Source organism: Hypanus sabinus, chromosome 17 (assembly GCF_030144855.1).
Source record: "Hypanus sabinus isolate sHypSab1 chromosome 17, sHypSab1.hap1, whole genome shotgun sequence".
NCBI classification, from domain to species: Eukaryota; Metazoa; Chordata; class Chondrichthyes; order Myliobatiformes; family Dasyatidae; genus Hypanus; species Hypanus sabinus.
The window spans coordinates 78,157,727-78,177,726 of record NC_082722.1 but is presented as its reverse complement, the minus strand read 5'-3'; the positions used below and the strand labels follow the sequence as shown (position 1 = coordinate 78,177,726).

At 44.9% G+C, this 20,000-nt stretch overlaps 1 protein-coding gene across 3 annotated transcripts in view; it reads left to right on the top strand.

The window, feature by feature from the left end:
- Positions 1–20,000, top strand: part of bean1 (brain expressed, associated with NEDD4, 1) — a 97,367-nt gene that overhangs the window by 10,975 nt on the left and 66,392 nt on the right. For 2 of the 3 annotated variants that reach the window (XM_059992418.1, XM_059992417.1), the window contains one exon: positions 13,617–13,751. In XM_059992418.1, coding sequence (XP_059848401.1) covers positions 13,617–13,751 — 135 coding nt within the window. Of the gene's footprint in view, positions 1–13,616; positions 14,103–20,000 lie in introns of those variants that run through there. The other variant, XM_059992419.1, reaches the window with a different exon arrangement.

Here is a 20,000-nt window from a genome sequence, read left to right as displayed (position 1 = left end):
CAACGCCTGGCCTCCATGTAGGGCTTAGTTACTAAGCCCAGCAGAACCATTTTAATGATAAAATAGGCAAAGGTGGGTTACTGTTGCATTAGACAGATGGGGCTCATTGGCCGTGGTTGGCAGCTCATCGGGGAGAAGGAAAACTCTGATCTCAAACCTCCGCTGCCTTGAGCTCTACTCGCTCATGGGGAAGGCTTTGGGAGTAAATCCTAAAGGAAGAATCCGGGCCCGGACTCCCTAAGGCAGTCCTACATTAGGTTCAGCACCGACTGGCATCTCCTGTGATGCCTCTGGTGCCAAGCTGTATCGGTTTCTGCCGCTCTGTTGGATTCATCAGATGCATGGAAAAGGGAGCCTGCTACATGGGCAACAGCTTGCTCTCCGCATTGTACTGCCCTGGCTTGGGTATCACATAGACAGTGGAGATGCAACATCCATGGGTGGCCCTGACCAAGACATACAGAGAAATCCACCAGCAGTTGATACCTTTGTGAATCACTCCCACTAATTCAAAGTTACCATGGCTTGATGTTGGATATTTATTCTAATACAGGGATTCCAAAGGGTTCAAATACATTAATTATCTAAGTATGTATACATTATACATCCTTGAGATCCAAGGCAGCCACAGAACAAAGAAACCCAACAAAAACAAAGACCTGATGTGCAGAGAGTAAGAAAAAACAATCATGCAAACAATAAACTCAAGCAAATAGCGTTCTGAGCTGAAGCCCACGTGTTCAGCACGGAGTAGTGAGCTGAACTGGGCCGACCCTCACCTCCGGCCCCGACACCTGACTTTTCTAGTGCAGCCCGGCACACAAACAATCGCCGAAATGTCGGGTTCAGTTCTTCGATACAGTCTGGGGCCTGGACCCCACCACCTCGATTCGGCTTGTGTCCGACCTTTCCGATTCAGCCCGGTGCTTAAATCGATCGAACCTGGGGTCCAGCACGGTCTGGCTGGCGGGCCTGCCACTGTACCACATCAGATTGCCTCCAAGTCCAAAGGGCAGTTGCAGGCTAATGCGTGTGATGATCATTTGCCAGAAACGGAGTAGTTAACAAAGTATTTAGCTTGTTTCAGTTCTGGTCCCCCATTTAGAGGAAGGATGTGGAGCTTTAGAGAGGATTCAGAGGATGCTGCTTGGATTAGAGAGCATGTCTCATGAGGAAAGGTTGAGTGGGCCAGAGATTTCCTCTGTGGAGTGAATGAGGATGAGAGCTGACTTGATAGAAGTGTAGCAGATGATAAGAGGCAGAGATCGAGTGGACAGTCAGAGACGTCTCCCTAGGAATGCAATGGCTAATACGAAGGGACATAAATTGAAAGTGATTGGAGGAACATATGGGGTCAGAGGTAGGTGCTTTTTACACAGTGGTGGGGGTGGGTGTGAACAATGCACTGTCCAGGGTGCTGGTAGATGCAGATCCAACATCGAAGTACCAGTGTTACCATACACTACCTTGAGATTCATTTTCTTGCAGGCATTTGCAGAAAAATAAAGAAATGCAATAAAATTTATTTTAAAACTCTTACATAAAGCCTGACAAACTATAGATGTGCCAAAGGAAACAAATTGTACTAAATAATACTGAGATTCATTAGGGATATTTAAAAGACTCTTAGATAGGCACATGGAAGAAAGAAGAATGGAGGGCTACGGGGTGGGAAGGGTTAAAATGATCTTGGAGTAGATTAACCGGTCAGCAGAAAGTTGTGGGCTGAAGGGCCTGTGCTGTAGTCCAGGGTACATTCAGCTGAAGTGCCAGTCCCACATGTCAGATCTCATATATAAACTATACATCACGAGTACGTAGAAATGATCACTCATTTGATAAAAATCATGGATTTTTTTGAACAGTTGTATTATAACTAAATGCTATTAATATGTATTCTGGCAAATATTAACATGAACCCAACTTTCTGCAGCTCTTTGTCAAAGTACACTCAATACAGAAAGGGTGAGATGATGTGTCAGTAACTGTTCAGTGCTCCTGGTGCAGTCTCCACTGTATTGGAGAGAGCCAACAGAGACTAGGAGACTGCTTTATCAAGCTTTGCTCCATCTGCCAGTCCAGTTAGGATCTCCCAGTCAATAACCACGTTAATTCTGCATCCCATTCCTACACTGACATACCTGTCCACAGCCCCCTCCAGTGCCAGTGAGGCCAGACACAGATGAGGGGGACATCATCTCATATTCTGCCTCCGTAGCCTCCAACTTGATGTCAGCAACAACCATTTCTCTAACTTGCTGTAACCTCTCCCCTCTCTCTCTCATTTTCCCTTATCTCAATTGCCCCACCATCCCTTCTCTTTCTCTCCTCCCCTGCCCTCTTCATCTGTATGTCTGCACATTCCTCCCTCATGTTTCTCCCCCCCCCCCCCAATTCCATGGGCCATTGTCCTGTCCTATCAGTTTCCATCTTCTTCAGTCTTTTGTCACTACCACCTATCGCCACCTCAGCTTCTCCCTCTCGTTCCCTTCACCCACCTATCATATCCCTCTTGACTGGATCCACCTATCAGCAGCCATCTCTTGTTCCATGCCCTCCTCCCACCTTTTCATATGACTACCTCCCTTCTCTTTCAGTCCTGATGACGAGTCCCCATGTGAACCATTGACTGTCCCTCACCTTCTGCAGATGCTGGCTGACCTATTGAGTTCCTCGAGCTTCTATGCATATAGCTGCAGCTTTCCAGCTACGGATATTGCGTTCTAGCTGTCATAAAGCAGATATAAAATCCATGACAGTGCGATATGGAGAGCAAACTGTTGCCCATTCAGCAGGCTCCCCCACTCCACGCTGCAGACGGATCCAAAGGAACTGCAGAGACTGATGCAGTTTGGCACTAGGAGTTGCCGGTCAGCGTTGGAGTCTTCGTAGGACTGCCTTTAGGGACCCCAGCTCTGGATTTTTCCTGGGGGTTTACCCCAGAGCCTTACCCATGAGTGGGTATAGCCCCAAGGTAACAGAGGTTTGAGATCAGAGTTTTCCTTCTCCTGGATGAGTTGCCAACCACAGCTGCAGAGCTCCATCTGCCCAGAGCAACTGGTTTTAAGGCACCAGTGGCCTGCTTTTGCCCCTTTTCCTGTTGGTAGAAACAGTTCACTGGGCTTAGTAACTCAGTCACACGTGAAGGCCAGGAGCTGGACTTGGTTGTCAGAAGCTATTCAAGATGCACCATTGGGAAGATTTAATAGGTAGTGGGAGTAAATCCCCAGCCTCCCTTCTCCCCCCCCCCCCAACACTCTGGGTAGGACATCCTTATGGAGCCTGATATAAAGGTGAGATTAGCTTTGTTTGTCACACGCACTTCAAAGCAGACAGTGAAGTGTGACGTTTACATTAACAACCAACACAAACCAAGGTTGTGCCTGGGGCAGCCTGCAAGTGGCGCAATGCTTCCACTGGAATTGAGGAGATTGAGAGGGGATCTGATTGAAACGTTTAAGATAATTAAAGGATTTGATAGGATTGAGGCAGGAAATATGTTCCAGATGTTGGGAGAGTCCAGTACCAGAGGGCATGGATTGAGAATAAGAGGTCAGTTATTTAAAACAGAGTTGAGGAAGAGCTTCTTCTCCCAGAGAGTTGTGGAGGTGTGGAATGCACTGCCTCGGAAGACGGTGGAGGCCAATTCTCTGGATGCTTTCAAGAAGGAGCTAGATAGATATCTGATGGATAGGGGAATCAAGGGATATGGGGACAAGGCAGGGACTGGGTATTGATAGTGAATGATCAGCCATGATCTCAGAATGGCGGTGCAGACTCGAGGGGCCGAATGGTCTACTTCTGCACCTATTGTCTATTGTCTATTGTGCCCACAACTTACTGACCTGTACATCTTTCGGAATGTGGGAGGAAACCCTTGCTTTGCGGGGAGACCGTACAAACTCCTTCCAGACAACAGCAGGAATTGAACCCCGTCTTTCATTCACCGGTGCTAATTGCTACATTACCATGCTGCCCTATTAAAAAAAGATTTAGCCAGCACATAGTTCTTTCCTTGAGTAGACATGAGATTCTGCAGATGCTGCAAATCCAGAGTCCCACACTCAGAACGCTGGAGGAACTATGAAGAGGGATAAACAGTTGACTTTTCAGCCTGAGACCCTTCATGTGGAGTGAGTACTCATCGTTCTAGGCCATGTAGCTAAGCCGTTGAAGAATGAAGCCGTTGAAGCCGTTTAAATATTCACTTCGATGTTTGCCCAGGCAGCTCCACCCTACCAGCTTGGTTCCTGTAGAACTTCTTGCAGAGAGTCTTTTAAGAGCCTCTTAGATAGGTACATGGAGCTTAGAAAAATAGAGGACTATGCCCTAGGGAAATTCTAGGCAGTCTCTAGAGTAGGTTACACGGTCAGCACAACATTGTGGGCTGAAGGGCCTGTAATGTGCTGCAGATTTCTGTGACTGAGCCACAATTGTGTGTCTCGGCTGCACTGTGGAAAATCAACCAGTATCAGGTGATTGCACAGTAATCCAGGAAAACCATCAGTTGCCACATTGTACTGGATTGTATTGCACCCTCCCATCCACCTTCCAGTTGGGATTTGAAGCTCCAGCATCTAGGAATGCCAGTGTTGTGATCAGAATGAGACAGTAGGAAGTTGCCCTGTCATTTGAGCAGTTTCTCTCACTGTTACAATAAGTGTCCAAAGCACACACCCGACATTCCAGCCACCATGTCCGAGCTGGCGGATAATGGCACCTCCTACTGTGCGACCGGAGAGGGGCTTGAAGGAGGGATGGTCATTTAGCTGCTTGTCACTACTCAGAACCAGGTTTCTTATTGGTGGCACAGTAAGTAGCCAGCTGTAAAATCAGGGTTGTCTGTAAAGAATTTGTACTTTCTCCCTGTGACAGTGTGGGCTTCCTCTTGGTGCTCCAACATTCCTAGATGCTGGAACTTCAAATCCCACATCCCTGAGGTGTATGGTTAGGGTTTCTGAGTTCACATTGGCAACAGAAATGTGGTGACATGCGCACAATCTTCCCTGATTGAGCAGTACTGTGCAAGAGTCTTAGGCACATACGTTTAGCTAGTACTGTATTTGTCAATGTGGAGGGGAGAATGAATTTGTAAAACTAATGGAGCGAAGGATAATGGGAATAGTAAGAGTGTGTTGCCGTGGGAGGGGTGTTGGACAGGTGGCGGAGGAGTGCCAAGGGTGGGGGTGGCATGGGAGCAGACAACGCCAGCCCTGAGACACCAGGTAAAGTCATTTGATTCCAAACAAATGGTTTATTGATCATTACAGAATGTCTCTCTGGTGCTTCCTGCTCTCTCCCCTCTCCCTGCCCCCCTCCCACTCTCCATCCACGATAGAGACCCATATCAGAGTCAGGTTTATCATCACTCACATGTCATGAATTAATATTTGTCGCTTTTGCAGCAGCAGTACAGAGCAATACATAAAGTTACTGCAGTACTGTGCAAAAGTCTTGTGCTCCCTGGCCATTTAGGAACTCTAGCTATATGTCTGCGCCTAAGAGATTTGCACTGTATTGTATTTGACACAATGGCATATTTCACTGTATTTTGCAATGTTTATATGACATCTATCATTGGCTTATATGACATGAAATTTGTTGTTTTGCAGCAGCTGGTCAGTGCAAGGACATAAAATAACTATAAATTTAAAAATAAATAGGGCAAAATAAGGAAAAATAGTGTCCATGGACTTTACCCAATAAAGTGGCCACAGACTGTATGATTTCAAGCTGAAATGATAACTTCCAATTGCTGTTAGGTATAAGAAATGCACTAGATGCTAGGTGTGCAAACGTACACTTTTGCATTTTGAGCAAGGTAAATAAAAGTAAACTTACTGAGCTTTGCCTTCATTTAAAAAAGAAAAAGAAGCTGTTCCTGAATTGTTGACAACTGGTGTGTGATCTCCCAACTTCCCCTTTCCCGAAGCCCGCAATCAGTTCTTTGGTCTTGCTGATATTCAATGTGAGGTTGTTGCTGCGACACCACTCAATTAGCAGATCTACCTCACTGCCTCATTGCCATCTTAAAACCTACTGAAAAAGGTTCATTTCATGTGTCACAAGAACACTGAAATGTACAGTGAAATGTGTCATCTGCATCAACAGCTCATACTGTCTGTGGATGTGCTTGGGGGCAGTCCGTAAGCGTCCTCATGCTTCTGACACCAGCATAGTACGTCCACAACCTACTAAACTTTGGCAGGTGGCCAAGTGGTTAAGGTGTAGGTCCAGTGACCTGAAGGTCGCTAGTTCGAGCCTTGGCTGAGGCTGCATGTGTGTCCTTGAGCAAGGCACTTAACCACACATTGCTCTGCGACGACACCGGTGCCAAGCTGTATGGGTACTAATGCTCTTCCCTTGGACAACATTGGTGGCGTGGAGAGGGGAGACTTGCAACATGGGCAACTGCCAGTCTTCCATACAACCCTGCCCAGGCCTCAGTCATCATCGAAAATCAATGGACAACCGAAGAAGGAGACTAAACCTAAACACAAAAGATGCTGGAAATTCAGAGCAACACACACAAAGTGCTGCAGGAACTCAGCAGATCAGGCAGCATCTGACTCTAACCTTTACGCCTTTGAAATATGGGAGAAAACTGGAGCACCTGGAAGAAACCCAGGCAGTCATGGGGAGAATTTACAAACTCCTTACAAACAGTGGCTGGAATTGAACCCTAATCACTGGTGCTGAATAGCGTTCTACTAGCCACGAGACCACTGTGATGCCCTGATATTTTCTGATCCATTGTGGTGTTAACTGCAAATTTATAGCCATTTCCAATTTCAAACCATGCCTGCATTGATCAAGCACTCTTGTCCATGCGGTAGTGGAAGTGCTTTGCACCTTGGTCCCAGAGGAATTTTGCTTTGCTTCTCTGTATATGTATATGGCTGAATGAGAATGAACTTGAACTTGAGACTGTGGCTCCGTTAGACAAGATTTGGGAATAATATTGCATCAGGCAAAACTCTCTGACATCATCTGATGACATCACTAAGCTTTAAGAGATCTCAGCCATCGGATCAAGAAATCCTGATGAAGAGTCTCTGCCTGAAATGTCGTCTGTTTATCCTCTCCATAGACGCTGCCTGACCTGCCGAGTTCCTCCAGCCCTCTGTGTGTTATGCAAGGATGGGTGATGCTCTTTATAAGGAGAGGCTGGGAATTTATTCTCCTGAAGGAGAGGGGCAACATTATCAAGGTTTATAAAATCATGAGGGGGTCATAGATAAAGTGAATAGACAGATCTCTTTCTCCCCCAGCATAGGGCAGTCCAGAACAAGAGGTCATAGAGAGGGGAGGGATTTAAAAGGGAAACAAGGGGCAACTCTTTCCACACAGTTTTGAGTATGTGGTCGGAGCTGCTAAAGGCAGGTGCAAGTACCTGGATAGGAAATGATTTAAAGGGGTCCGGGCCAAACACAGGCACAGATGGGCAACCTGGTTGGCACGAAGTTGGGTCAAAGGGCTTGTTTCTGTGCTGTATGAGTCAGTGACTCCATGATTTCAGTGTGTCGATTGAAAGATATAGATTACAGACGTCACAGAGAGTGTGTAGACAGACAAGGTTAGGATCAAACCCAGGTCATTGTGGTGGCACTGGCTACCGTGACCCTGCGTTGTTCATTCGCAGTGTGTTTACTTTCCCATAAACCTTTCTGCCAAAGACAAGCCATCGCTTCAGTGCGATGTTGGGGCAGCCAACGTGTGCATTGCAAGAGCCCACAAACACAACATGCTGAAGGAAAGCAGCAGCAATGGAGAGAGACTGGACAGGGAGGGAGAAGATGCCAGAATATGAAGGTAGCGGAGGGGAAGGAGGATAACTAGAAGGTGACGGGTGAAGCCAGGTGGCTGGGAAAGGTAAAGGGCTGGAGAAGAAGGAGAAATCATCGGAGTGGAGAGTGGACCATGGGAGAACGGGAAGGAGGAAGGCCACTGAGGAGGGGATCCTGATGAAAGCCCTCAGCTTGAAACATCCATTGTTTGTTGATTTTCGTTGATGCTGGCTCACCTGCTGAGTTCCTCCTACATCTTGTGTGTGCTACTCTGGATTTCCAGCATCTGCAGGATTGCTCATGTTTAAGAGCCCATAAATGATTTGACTTTGTTTTATCCATTGGAACATTGAACATGCAACAGTACAGCACTGGAAAAGGCCCTTCAGTCCATCATGTCTGAGCTGACCATGGTACTGACCTGAGATGATCTGTGTCCCACCACTCGCTGTTTGATATGTGTCTGAGTATTGGAATTTCGTTTATTATTGTCATGTACCAAGATACAGCGACAAGCTCACCACAGATTGTTCGTACAGATCAGATCACTGCACAGATGCAGAGGAAGGTAAAACAATAACAATGCAGAATAAAGAGTAAATGCTGCTGAAAGAGTTCAATGCAGGTAAATGATAAAGTGTAAGGTCCTATTGGGGTAGATTGTGGTTAAGGGTCTATCTTATTGTACAGAGTCTGATAACAGTGAGAGAGAAGCTGTCCTTGAGTCTGGTGAAATGTGCCTTCAGGCTTTTGTATCTTCTGCCTGATGCGAGAGAGGAGAAGAGAGAATGTTTGAGGTAGGCAGGGTCTTTGATTATGTAGGTTGCTTTACTGCTTTATTGTAGACAGAATTCAAGGAGGGGAGGCTGATTTTTAAATGCCTCTTGAGCACTGCTCTGTTATCTGCCTGCACTATTACTCTAGGCAACCCAAAAGCATGGATCACAAGGCTCATGGACAGCTTCTACCGGCTGTTATAAGTCAGTTGGACAATTCAATAGTAAAATAAGATGGACTCTTGACCTCACAACCTACTTCATTTTGACCTTACACATTATTGTCTGCCTGCACTGTACTTTATTCTTCACTCTTATTGCTGTTTGTACCCCCTCGATGATGTGATCCGTATGGATGCTATGCAAGACTCTGACTGTACCTCAGTGCAAGAGACAATATTACGTTAATTTACTAGCACATTCTCTGTGTTTTTTAAAAAAAAACTCACCCATCTCCTTTAAACTTTTCCCTGTCACTTTAACGCTATGTCTTTTGGTATTTGACACCTCTGCTCTGGCTCTTCCACTGTTGTAAGTTAACAGAAAGCAACAGAAGACTGGATAATACCACACAAAATATTGTCAACCTCAGCACCTTTTAATATTTAATTATGCAAATCTGTATCCAGAGGTGCAGGACTATTGAGCTGGAAAATGTAATTTCCCACTGTATCGTCTGAGATGCTTAAGTTCCACTGATGGAAATGATTTTGACCAAAAGGTCAATAGCTCCCTCATCAGATGCATCAGTTTTGAATTATAAAACCGTCAGCATAGGAGCAGGTGTAGGCCATTTGTCCCATTGAGTCTGTTCCACCATTCCATCATGGCTGATTTATTATCGTTCTCAACCCCATTTTCCTGTCTTCTCCCCGAAACTTTTAATGCTCTGGTTATTTAAAAACTTATCAATCTCTGCTTTAAATATCCCCAATGACTTGGCCTGCACAGCCAGCTGTGACAACACAATCCCACAGATTCACCACACTCTGGCTAAAGAAATTCCTCCTCATCTCTGTTCGACATGGATGTTCCTCTATTCTGAGGCTGTGCCCTCTGGTCCTGGACTCTCCCCCCCCCCCCACTATATGACACATCCTCTCCACATCCACTCTATCTGTGTCCTCTGGTCCTAGACTCCCCCACTATAGGAAACATCCTCTCCACACACACTCTATCTGTGTCCTCTGGTCCTAGACTCCCCCACTATAGGAAGCATCCTCTCCACATCCACTCTATCTGTGTCCTCTGGTCCTAGACTCCCCCACTATAGGAAACATCCTCTCCACATCCACTCTATCTGTGCCCTCTGGTCCTAGACTCCCCCACTATAGGAAGCATCCTCTCCACATCCACTCTATCTGTGTCCTCTGGTCCTAGACTCCCCCACTACAGGAAACATCCTCTCCACATCCACTCTATCTGTGTCCTCTGGTCCTAGACTCCCCCACTATAGGAAACATCCTCTCCACATCCACTCTATCTGTGTCCTCTGGTCCTAGACTCCCCCACTACAGGAAACATCCTCTCCACATCCACTCTATCTGTGCCCTCTGGTCCTAGACTCCCCCACTATAGGAAACATCCTCTCCACATCCACTCTATCTGTGTCCTCTGGTCCTAGACTCCCCCACTACAGGAAACATCCTCTCCACATCCACTCTATCTAGGTCTTTCAATATTCGATAGGCTTTGGTTGGTAAAAAAATTACATACATCAGGGATTGAGCCCTGAGCCAAGCCTTTAGTTCTGATCCTCAAATGTCCGCTTATTCACATTAGACCTATTTTTTTCTGGATTTAAAAAAAACCTATTTGTTTAAAATTGAAATTAAAGTTGAGGATGTCTTCTACCATTATCACAACATCATTGCTGATCAGTGATATAAATCCTTATCCCTATTACCCCCCAAGTACCTTTTAATCAATAATAATTTATAAACTCTGCATTTAAAATGATCAATGAAACAATTGTCCCATCAGGATCACCTTGAGTATGCAGAATCATGTCTGTTGCAGATTTAAAATTTATCATTAAAATATATTCTGGTTTTCCAGCCAATATTTCGATCCCCCGAGTCAGAAGCAAGAGCCGAGAGGGTTCAAGGTGAATTTAGTGAAATTGATCCAGAGGTTCTTCAGAAGTTCAGAACAATGCATAAAACTTGGTGGCTGCAGTCATTTAATGAAAGTGCTACAAGAAGAGCGGGGCACCATGGTGCCTGGTGGTTAGCATGATGTTATGACAGCTCAGGGCTTCAGAGTTCAGCTCCAACAGTATCTGTAAGGAGCCTGAACATCCCTCCCCCTGTGGAATGCGTGGGTTTTCTCCAGGGCCTCTGGTTTCCTCCCACAATCCAAAGATGTATGGGTTAGTGGGTTAATTGGTCATTGTAAATTGCCTTGTGATTAAGCTGCGGTTAAATCGGGACTTACTGGGCGGCACGCTCAAAGGACCAGAAGGGCCTATTCCACTCTGTGTCTCAGGTAAATCAAGGAAAGAAGACAACGATAAGGAAGTTGTGATCATCTCATACTCAGGTTAAAGATTACACCATTCCAGAATTCCAGACCATTGCAGAAAAGTCAAGAAGCTTCTAGAAAAATACAGAATCAATTAGACTACAATTACTAGAAAGTTACTGAACAATTGCATGTATATAGGTGACTGTATAAAAATACAAGCAGGCATAGGAAAGTTAAACTACAAGAAAGTACAAGTAAAATAACAATTCTGTGCTTTAATCCAACAGCTGGAGGGCAGGACCAGGTCACTCAGCACGTCTAGCCTGTGTTGGTGTCCGTGCTCCACACAAATCTCCTGCCAGCAGCAACACCTCACCCCATCTTCCTCCCCTCCTAGACACCTGTCACGGTCACCCAGATCACGAAAGGGTGCTGGAAGCAGGCCCGGCAGCATCTACAGAAAAGAGTAAACAGTCAATGTTTCAGGCCGAGACCTCAATATATGCTTTTTCCGTAGATGCTGTTGCCTGGCCTGCTGAGTTCCTCCAGCATCTTGTGTGTGTTGCTTCGAATTTCCAGTGACTGCCGATTTTCTGTGTTTGAGATCCAGCGGGAATGCTGGAAAGGATTTTGGAGTAATGTTGGTGAAAGGAAGGGATAGGGCAAAGGGAAAGACCAGGAGGTGGGACTAATTGGCTAAGGCCAGCACTATACAATGGGCTGAATGGCCTGATTGCATTCAGTATGATTGATAATTTGTGTTTTGAGTGATGCTGCTCAAGAGGCTAATGCAATGAATTCCAGTTAATTGGGGCACAGTAAATTTCAGCCCAATTAAGCGGCTGCCCCAATTAGCAAAATTTTCATGGAAATAATTAAAAAGGTATTTAAAAAAAAATTACTTGTTACCTGTGTTTGGCCAAAACCCTTCAAGCCCTTTCCATCCATGTACATATTTAAATGATTCTTAAATGTTGCAATTGTACTCACCTGGACCCTTCCTCTGACAGCTCATTCCAGGTACTTGCTGCCCTCTGTGTAAAGTTACCTCTTGGCTCTCTTTTAAATCTCTCCCCTCTTAACTTGTATTTCTACCCTCTAGTTTTGGACTCCCACCCCTGGGGAAAAGACTATGACCGTCTACATACCCCTCATGATGTTATAAACTTCTTTAAGGTCACTTCTCATTTTGCTGTGCTCCAACGTGGCCAACCTCTCCCTGTAACTTGGGCTCTCTAATCCAGGCAACATCTGCGCCCTCTCCAACTTCCCTTTCCTATAACAGGGTGGTCAAAATTGTAACAATAGTCCAGGTATGGCCTCACCAGCAACTGATACAACAGTAATGTCCCTACTTCTAGGCTCCATGTCTTTCGTCACCACCTTCAACTTGGCCACTTTTGGTGAACTGTGCACTTGAATATCCAGGTTTCTGTTCCACAGCTCTCATTAGTGCCCTGTATAGATGCTACCCTGGTTTGAATATCCAAAGCGCATCACCTCACACTTGGCTAAGTTAAAATTTATTTTCCATTCCTCAGCCTATCTCCCTAACTGATCAAGATCTCTTTGTAATTCATTGTAATATTCTTTTCATTTATTGAGATATAACGCAGAATAGACCTCTTCAGTCCTTTGAGCCACACCGCCCAGCACAGGACAGTTTACAATGACCAGTTAACCTACCTACCTACCTACCTCATCTTTGGATTGAGGGAAGAAACTGGAGAACCCACAGTCACAAGGCGAATGTACAAACTCCTTATAGGCAGCATTGGGAATTGAACCTGGGTCGCTGGTATTGCAAAGTTTTGAACTAATCACTGCACTATTGTGCTTCACTTCAAAAATACCCTTTAATTTAGAATAATCAGCAACCTTGCTAATTGTGAAAATATATATTTATATCAAAATTAATTTACCATAAGTAGTGAATAACTGAGGTCCTCACACTCCTACCTGAAGCACCCAACTAGTCACAGTAGGGAACCCAAGGTAGGTGGGGTTGAAATGGGGCATCTCAAAGGGGAGCCATCGGGCTCTTGAGCCAGAGGGGATAACTTCACTCCCCCATTACTGAACTGTTCTCACAACCCATGGACTTGTTTTCAAGGATTCTTCATCTCATGTTGTCAATATTTTTTGCTTATTTATTCCTTATTATTTTCCCTCTTTTGTATTTGGACATTGTCTTTTGCACACTGGTTGTTTGTCCGTCCTGTTGGGTGTGGTCTTTCATTGATTCTATTATGTTTCTTGTATTTATTAAAACAAATCTCAGGGTTGTATATGGTGACTTTTGTGTACTTTGACAATAAACTTGCTTGTTACTTCAAATTGGGGTTCAATGCAAGTAGGGGTTAATGGAAAGGTTTTGATCTCATTGGGAATCTATGTAAAAGGGATAAATAGAATGGGGTGAATTTAATGAGTTTTGTTGCAAAGGGGTAAATGGGAAGGGGTTGATGCCAATGGGTTTCTATGTTAAGGGGGTAAATGAAGATGCCCACGTCTGCCAGGCGGTGTGTTGATGAAGAGCTTTGTGCTTTAGTCTGTAACTGACGCCCACTTCCTTTGGTTTGATCAGATGAACACAGCACACTGCCCTGCAAGAAGGACGAGCGACAATGTGGGAAAGGCTTGTGTCTGCTCAACTGGCTGCGTTGTCACTACAGGAAGGACTGTGGCCGCGAGTACGCCTCCATCAAGTTAATATGCTCAAGTAGGTTCTGCCTTTGAAACTCCTCCACGCCGTGTGCAGCGGCTAAAAACAAAAACACTGAGCCCGGAAAGTTCCATCGACCCCTCTCGCTACCAGGCTTCTGGCAGAGCGCCCTAGCAGTGGGCTTCTCGGTGCGTGCACCCATCTGTAGCTTGGCGCATCGTGGTCCTCGTCTGAGTCCTCTGAGGAGAAGTCATGTGCGGCCTCACCCTGTGGTGAGCTAGCACTGGGGCTGCCCTCCCCCTATGCCCAGTGTCTCGTCGTATGCAGACGCAGCCTCAATGCTGACCTCTAAGTTCCACACAGTGTCAGTGTCTGAGCTGGTGGGCGCGAGTGTGAAATCGAGTGATGGTGAGTCTATCATCCCAGTTGGTATTCGGTTTACTATCACTGATGTGCAGCATGTCATGACACTCGTCGTTTTGCGGCAGCACAAGTTGTGCTCAATGTATTACAATAAGAATATATAGAATATAACAAAAGAGTGCAAAGAGAGAGCAAAATTGTGAGGTAGTGTTCATGGGTTCATGGACTGTTTAGAAATCTGATGGCAGATGGGAAGGTGTGTGTCTTCAAACTCTTGTACCTTGTCTTTGATGGTAGTAATGAGAAGAGGGCATGTCCTGGATAGTGATGGTCCTTAATATGGTGGATAGTACAAAAGGAAGAAATAGAAATCCAATGCAGAGGGGACAACGCTGTTCCTAAAACATTGAGTGAATGTCTACACTGAGGTCTATGGACCTCTTGGTTAATGGTCAGGCTCCATAGCATTTGAAAGGTTGGGAGCCCCTGGCCTACAGGCTCCTGTATCTCTTCCTTGATGACAATAATAAGAGAACGTGGCCTGGATGGTGAGGTTCTTCATAATGGATGCCACTGTCTTGAGGCATCACCTATCGTAGATGTACTCGATGGTGGGGAGGGGTGCGCTCGCGTTGGAGCTGGCTGGGTTCTCTGCCGCTTTTTCCAAGCGTGCAGTAGTGCCTGCATACCAGACAGTGATGCAACCAGTCAGAATGCCTGGAACTTGCCACCTCCTTACTGTTCTACCACTGCCGAAATAAAACAGGGGAGGAGGTTATGTGGTTTTAGGGTTTCACAGGATGACCTGTTGGAAAAATGTTATCTGCAGTGGAAGCTTCTATATTGGTTTTGCAGACTAATTGATACAGGTTTCTTGTTGTCACGTGTACTGAGATACAGTGACGATCTTGCATGTTGTTCATACGAATCAAATCGTTACACAGTGTATTGAGGTAGAGCAAGGTAAGGCAAAAGCAGATTAAAGAGTAACAGTTACAGAGAAATTGCAGTGCAGGCACACAGTGGGGTACAAGACAATGAGGGCAGCATGGTAGCATGGTGGTTAGCACTGGCTTTACAGTACCAGTGACCCAGGTTCAGTTCCCGCTGCTTCCTGTAAGGAGTTTATTCTCCACGTGACCATGTGGGTTTCTTCCAGGCGCTCTGTTTCCTCCTGCAGTCCAAAGACTTACTGGAATTCTTTGCCATGGGCAGCTGTGGAGGCCAAGTCTTTATTGGTTGTGGGTCTGTGTTGAGGCATTGATCATCTGGATAGCCAGAGGCCATTTTCCCAGGGATGAAGTGGCTAACACGAGGGGGCATAGTTTTAAAGTGCTTGGAAGTAGGTACAAAGGGTATGTCAATGGCAAGTTTTTCACACAGCGAGTGGTGGGTGCATGGAATGCATTGCCAGTGACGGTGGTAGAGGCGGATACAATACGGTCTTTTAAGAGACTCTTGAATAGGTACATGGAGCTTAGAAAAATAGAAGTCTACGAAGTAGGGAAATTCTAGGCCATCTCTAGAGTAGGTTACATGGTCGGCACAACATTGTGGGCCGAAGGGCCTGTAATGTGCTGTAGATTTCCATATTTTATCTTCTATATTTAAGACCGAGGTTGCTAGATTCTTGATTGGTCAGAGCATGAAGGGTTGTGGGGAGAAGGCAGGAGATTGGGGCTGAGCGGAAAATTGGATCAGCCATGATAAAATGGTGGAGCGGACTTGATGGGGCAAATGGCCTAATTCTGCTCCTATATCTTATGGTCCGTAGAACCATTGAACATTACAGCACAGTACAGACCCTTCAGCCCTCCATGTTGTGCTGATCCATATAATCCTTAAAAAAAAAGTAGCATGGTGGTTAGTAGAGTAATTGGTCAGTGTAAATTGTCTTGTGATTCAGCTAGGATTAAATCAGGGGATTGCTGGGTGGCAGGACTGGAAGGGCCCATTCTGTGCTGTGTCTCAATTAAATAAAGATCATAACCAGGTAGATTATGATGTTAAGAGTCCCCTTTATTATACTATTGATATTGGAATTGGGTTATTAATGTCATATGTCCCAAGATGTAGTGAAAAACTTCAGACTGTAGGTGAACCAGATAGATGATTCTATTCATAAATGCAATGAGGTAGAAAACTGTAAAAGCAGGATGTGGAGTATTGTGGGAATGTATCTGTGGGAAAGTGTGAAGGTCATTGGAATTGTTTTATTATTGTTACGTGTACAGTGTAAAGCTTACCTTCCATGCTGTTTACACAGATCAAATCATTACACAGTGCACTGAGGTAGAACAAGGTAAAACAATAACAGAATGCAGAATAAAGTGTTAGTTACAGAGAGAGTGCAGTGCAGGTAGACAATGTGCAAGATCATGGCGAGGTAGACTGTGAGGTCAAAAATCCATCTTGTCGTACTTGTCGACCATTCAATAGTCTTACAACAGTGGGATAGAAGGTGTCCTTGATCCTGGTGGTACGTGCTTTCAGGATTTGTACCTTCTGCCCGATGGGAGGGAAGAAAAGAGAGAACGCCCACAGGGAAAAGCAGAATGTAGTGTTACGGTGACAGAGAAAGTGCAAGGGACACGAAGATGTAGACTGAGAGATCGCAAGTTCATCTTTTATCATATGAGGGCCATTCAAGAGTCTGATAACAGTGGGATAGAAGCTGTTCTTGGGCCTGGTGGTTCTAGACCTCAAGCATATGTATTTTCTGCCAGACAGGAGAGAAGAGAAGAGAGAATTGGAGTGAACCTCCATTATGTTTTCCCAAGAGAAGTGTAGGCAGGGCCAATGGAGGGGAGGCTGGGTTGAATGACAGACTGAGCTGTGATTTCTTGTAGTCTTGCGTAGACCAGTGCAGTAACAAGCTGTGTTGCATCTGGTGAAACTTAAATGTATGGAACTTCATTGGTTTTCAATTCTGACCCTTCAGAACTAAATCCTGATATTTGAATCTTTCTGGCTTTTTTAAACTTGTGTGTCTATTCCTGTTAAAAATTGAAACCTTTGTACTTTTTCAAGTGTTGTTGTTGTGAATGGTCATGTCATTTTGAGATGGCCTCTCGTGACTGGCTGAAAAGCTTGTTTTCATGCTGTATGTCTCTACAACTTCTGATGACCTCTTGGTCCGAACCATTTCATATGATGTCCAGTCCTTGACCCTTCATCTCTCTCCATGATGGTTTGAGGCCTAACCAAGCTGACAGTAGGGTGGAGGTGATATCAGTTGAAGTGACACCCTGAGTTTTAATCTTCCACTATAGTCCCTTAAATCCCGCTATTAGAACAAGGCCCACTGTGATCCCAAGGAAGAGTTCCTCATCTTCCACTAGGACATGTTACAACCTTCCAGATTCACTACTGAATTTTCCAACTTTGAATAATTCAAATGTTTATAGATAAGCTTAAAAGATTAGCTTGGTAAAATGCAGATCAAAACACTGAAACATACAATGAAATGTGTTGTTTGTGTCAACGATCAGCACAGTCTGAGGATGTGCTGGGGGCAGCTCAGTTGTGTCATTGTGTTTCTGGTGCCAATATAGTATGCCCACAAAGTACTAGCCCTAACCCATATGAGCTAGAAACGTGAAGGAAGTCGTTGAAGGAGCAACACCTCATTCCATCTGGCTAGCTTCCAACCTGACAGCATGAACATCAATTTCTCATACTGCCAGTAATTTCTCCCCACTCTCCTCTCTTTTTCCATTCCCCATTGTGGCTTCCCTGTTTGCCTTCTCTTGTCCTCACCTGCCCATCCCCTCCCTCTTGTACCCCTCCTCCCCCCTCTCTCCCATGATCCACTCTCCTGTCCAATCAGATTCCTCCTCCAGCCCTTTACCTCTTCCACATATCAACTCCCAGCTTCTCACTTAATCTCCCCTCTCCCACTCACCCACCCACCTTCCTGTCACCTGCCAGCTTGTACTCCTTCCCTGTCGGCCGAAACGTTGACTGATTACACCCCTTCGTAGATGCTGCCTGACCTGCTGAGTTCCTGCAGCATTTTGTATGTCTGTAGCTCTGGATCTACGGCACCTGCAGAATCCCTTGCGTTCCTGAATTAACATCTCACATCTATGATTTCTCTTCAGAACTCAGAATGTTTTCTTAGCATAACCCATTTCAACAATGGGAAATTTCTTTGCAACAGTCTATCCCAAGTGACAGAAGCAACATGTCAAAAACACATCTTACAATTCTGCCAGATCCTGTGATCCCCTTTCTTAAAACATGCGTGTATCCCAAACAACAGGCGGAGGAACTCAGCAGCTCAGGCAGCGTCTATGGAGGGAAGTAAACAGTTGATGTTTTCAGTGCTGACTGGTTCTGTGGTCATGGACTCACTCTCAAAGGCTCTGCAGTTCATGTTCTGTGTGTTACTTGTTTACTTTTTTTGCACATTAGGTGTCTGAAAACCTTTGTGCTGTGGGGTTTATCGTGGATTCTATTGCCTCTCTTTGTTTTGTGGCTGTCTGAAAGTAGATAAATGTAAAGGTTGTGTATGGTATCAGAACTGGGTTTGATATCACGGGCATCTGTCATGAAACTTGTTATTTTGTGGCAGCTGTACGTTGCAATACATGATAATAAAAAAACTATAGATTACAATATGTATGTATAATGTATATGGTAGTGCAAAATGGTGAGGTAGTGCTGATGGGTTCATTGTCCATTCAGAAATCTGATTCTTGGAAGAAAGAAATCTATGGTTGTATTCCATTAGAAAAAATTACTTATAATTTAAGAGATAAATATGAAACATTTTTGAAAATTTGGAGCCCTTATTTACAAAAGATAGGATTAAATATATAGATGCTTTTAAGATGAAACAATTGGTTATTAGGGGGAAGAAATAAATATACATATTAAAATTATTACGAACTCCATGGAGCATGTGGAGATCTTCCAACCACCAGGCATTCTTTCTTTCTTTCTTTCTTTCTTTCTTTCTTTCTTTTTTTTCTAAGGGGCAGTTAGGGGGGAGGGGTTAAGGGGAGGGGGTATGGGTTATATACATTGTTTTTTTCATACTTTGTAATCATTTAAAAATGCAATAAAAAATTATTTAAAAAAAAAAAAAGAAATCTGATGGCCGGGGGGAGTGGGGGAGCTGTTCCTGGATCGTTGAGTGTGTGTCTTCACCTCCTGTACCTCCTCCCTGATGGTAATATTGAGAAGAGGGCCTGTCCTGGGTGATGGGGTCCTTAATGACAGATGCCACCTTTATGAGGCATCGGCTTTCGAATGTGCACAGGATGCTGAGAGGCCAGTGCCCATGATGGAGCTACTGAGTTTACAACTTTGGTAATAAGTATATTTTGGCCAAGACCCTTCATCGGGATGAGAAAAGGAGAGAGCAGAAGCCAGAGTGTTTATTTATTTGTTTAATTATTTATTGAAATAGGCCCTTCCAGCCCTTTAAGCTGTGCCATCCCCTGATTTAACCGTAGCCTAACTGCAGGACAATTTTACACTGTCACTGAGTGGGAGGATGAATACAGGGCCCTCGTGGAGGACTTTGTCAAATGGTGCAAGCTGAATCATCTTCAGCAACATCAGTAAGACAAAGGAGATGGTGATGGACTTTAGGAAGACTATACCTGCACTGCTCCCTGTTACTATTTATGGTGAGGACCTGCAAGTACCTGGGGATGCACCTGGATGACAGACTTGAGTGGAGCACCAACACAGAGGCTATGAACAAGAAGACGAGATTCACCTCTACTTCCTGAGGAGACTGAGGTCCTTTGCAGTATGCAGGCATCTCCTTCACATGATCTACCAGTCTGTTGTTGCCGGTACAATCTTCTATGTGGCAGTGAGCTGGGTCAATGGCATCAACATGGGTGATGCCAATAGGCTTAATAAACTGATTAGAAAGGCTGGCTCTGTTACAGGTTTCAAACTGAACACAGACATACTCTATTGATC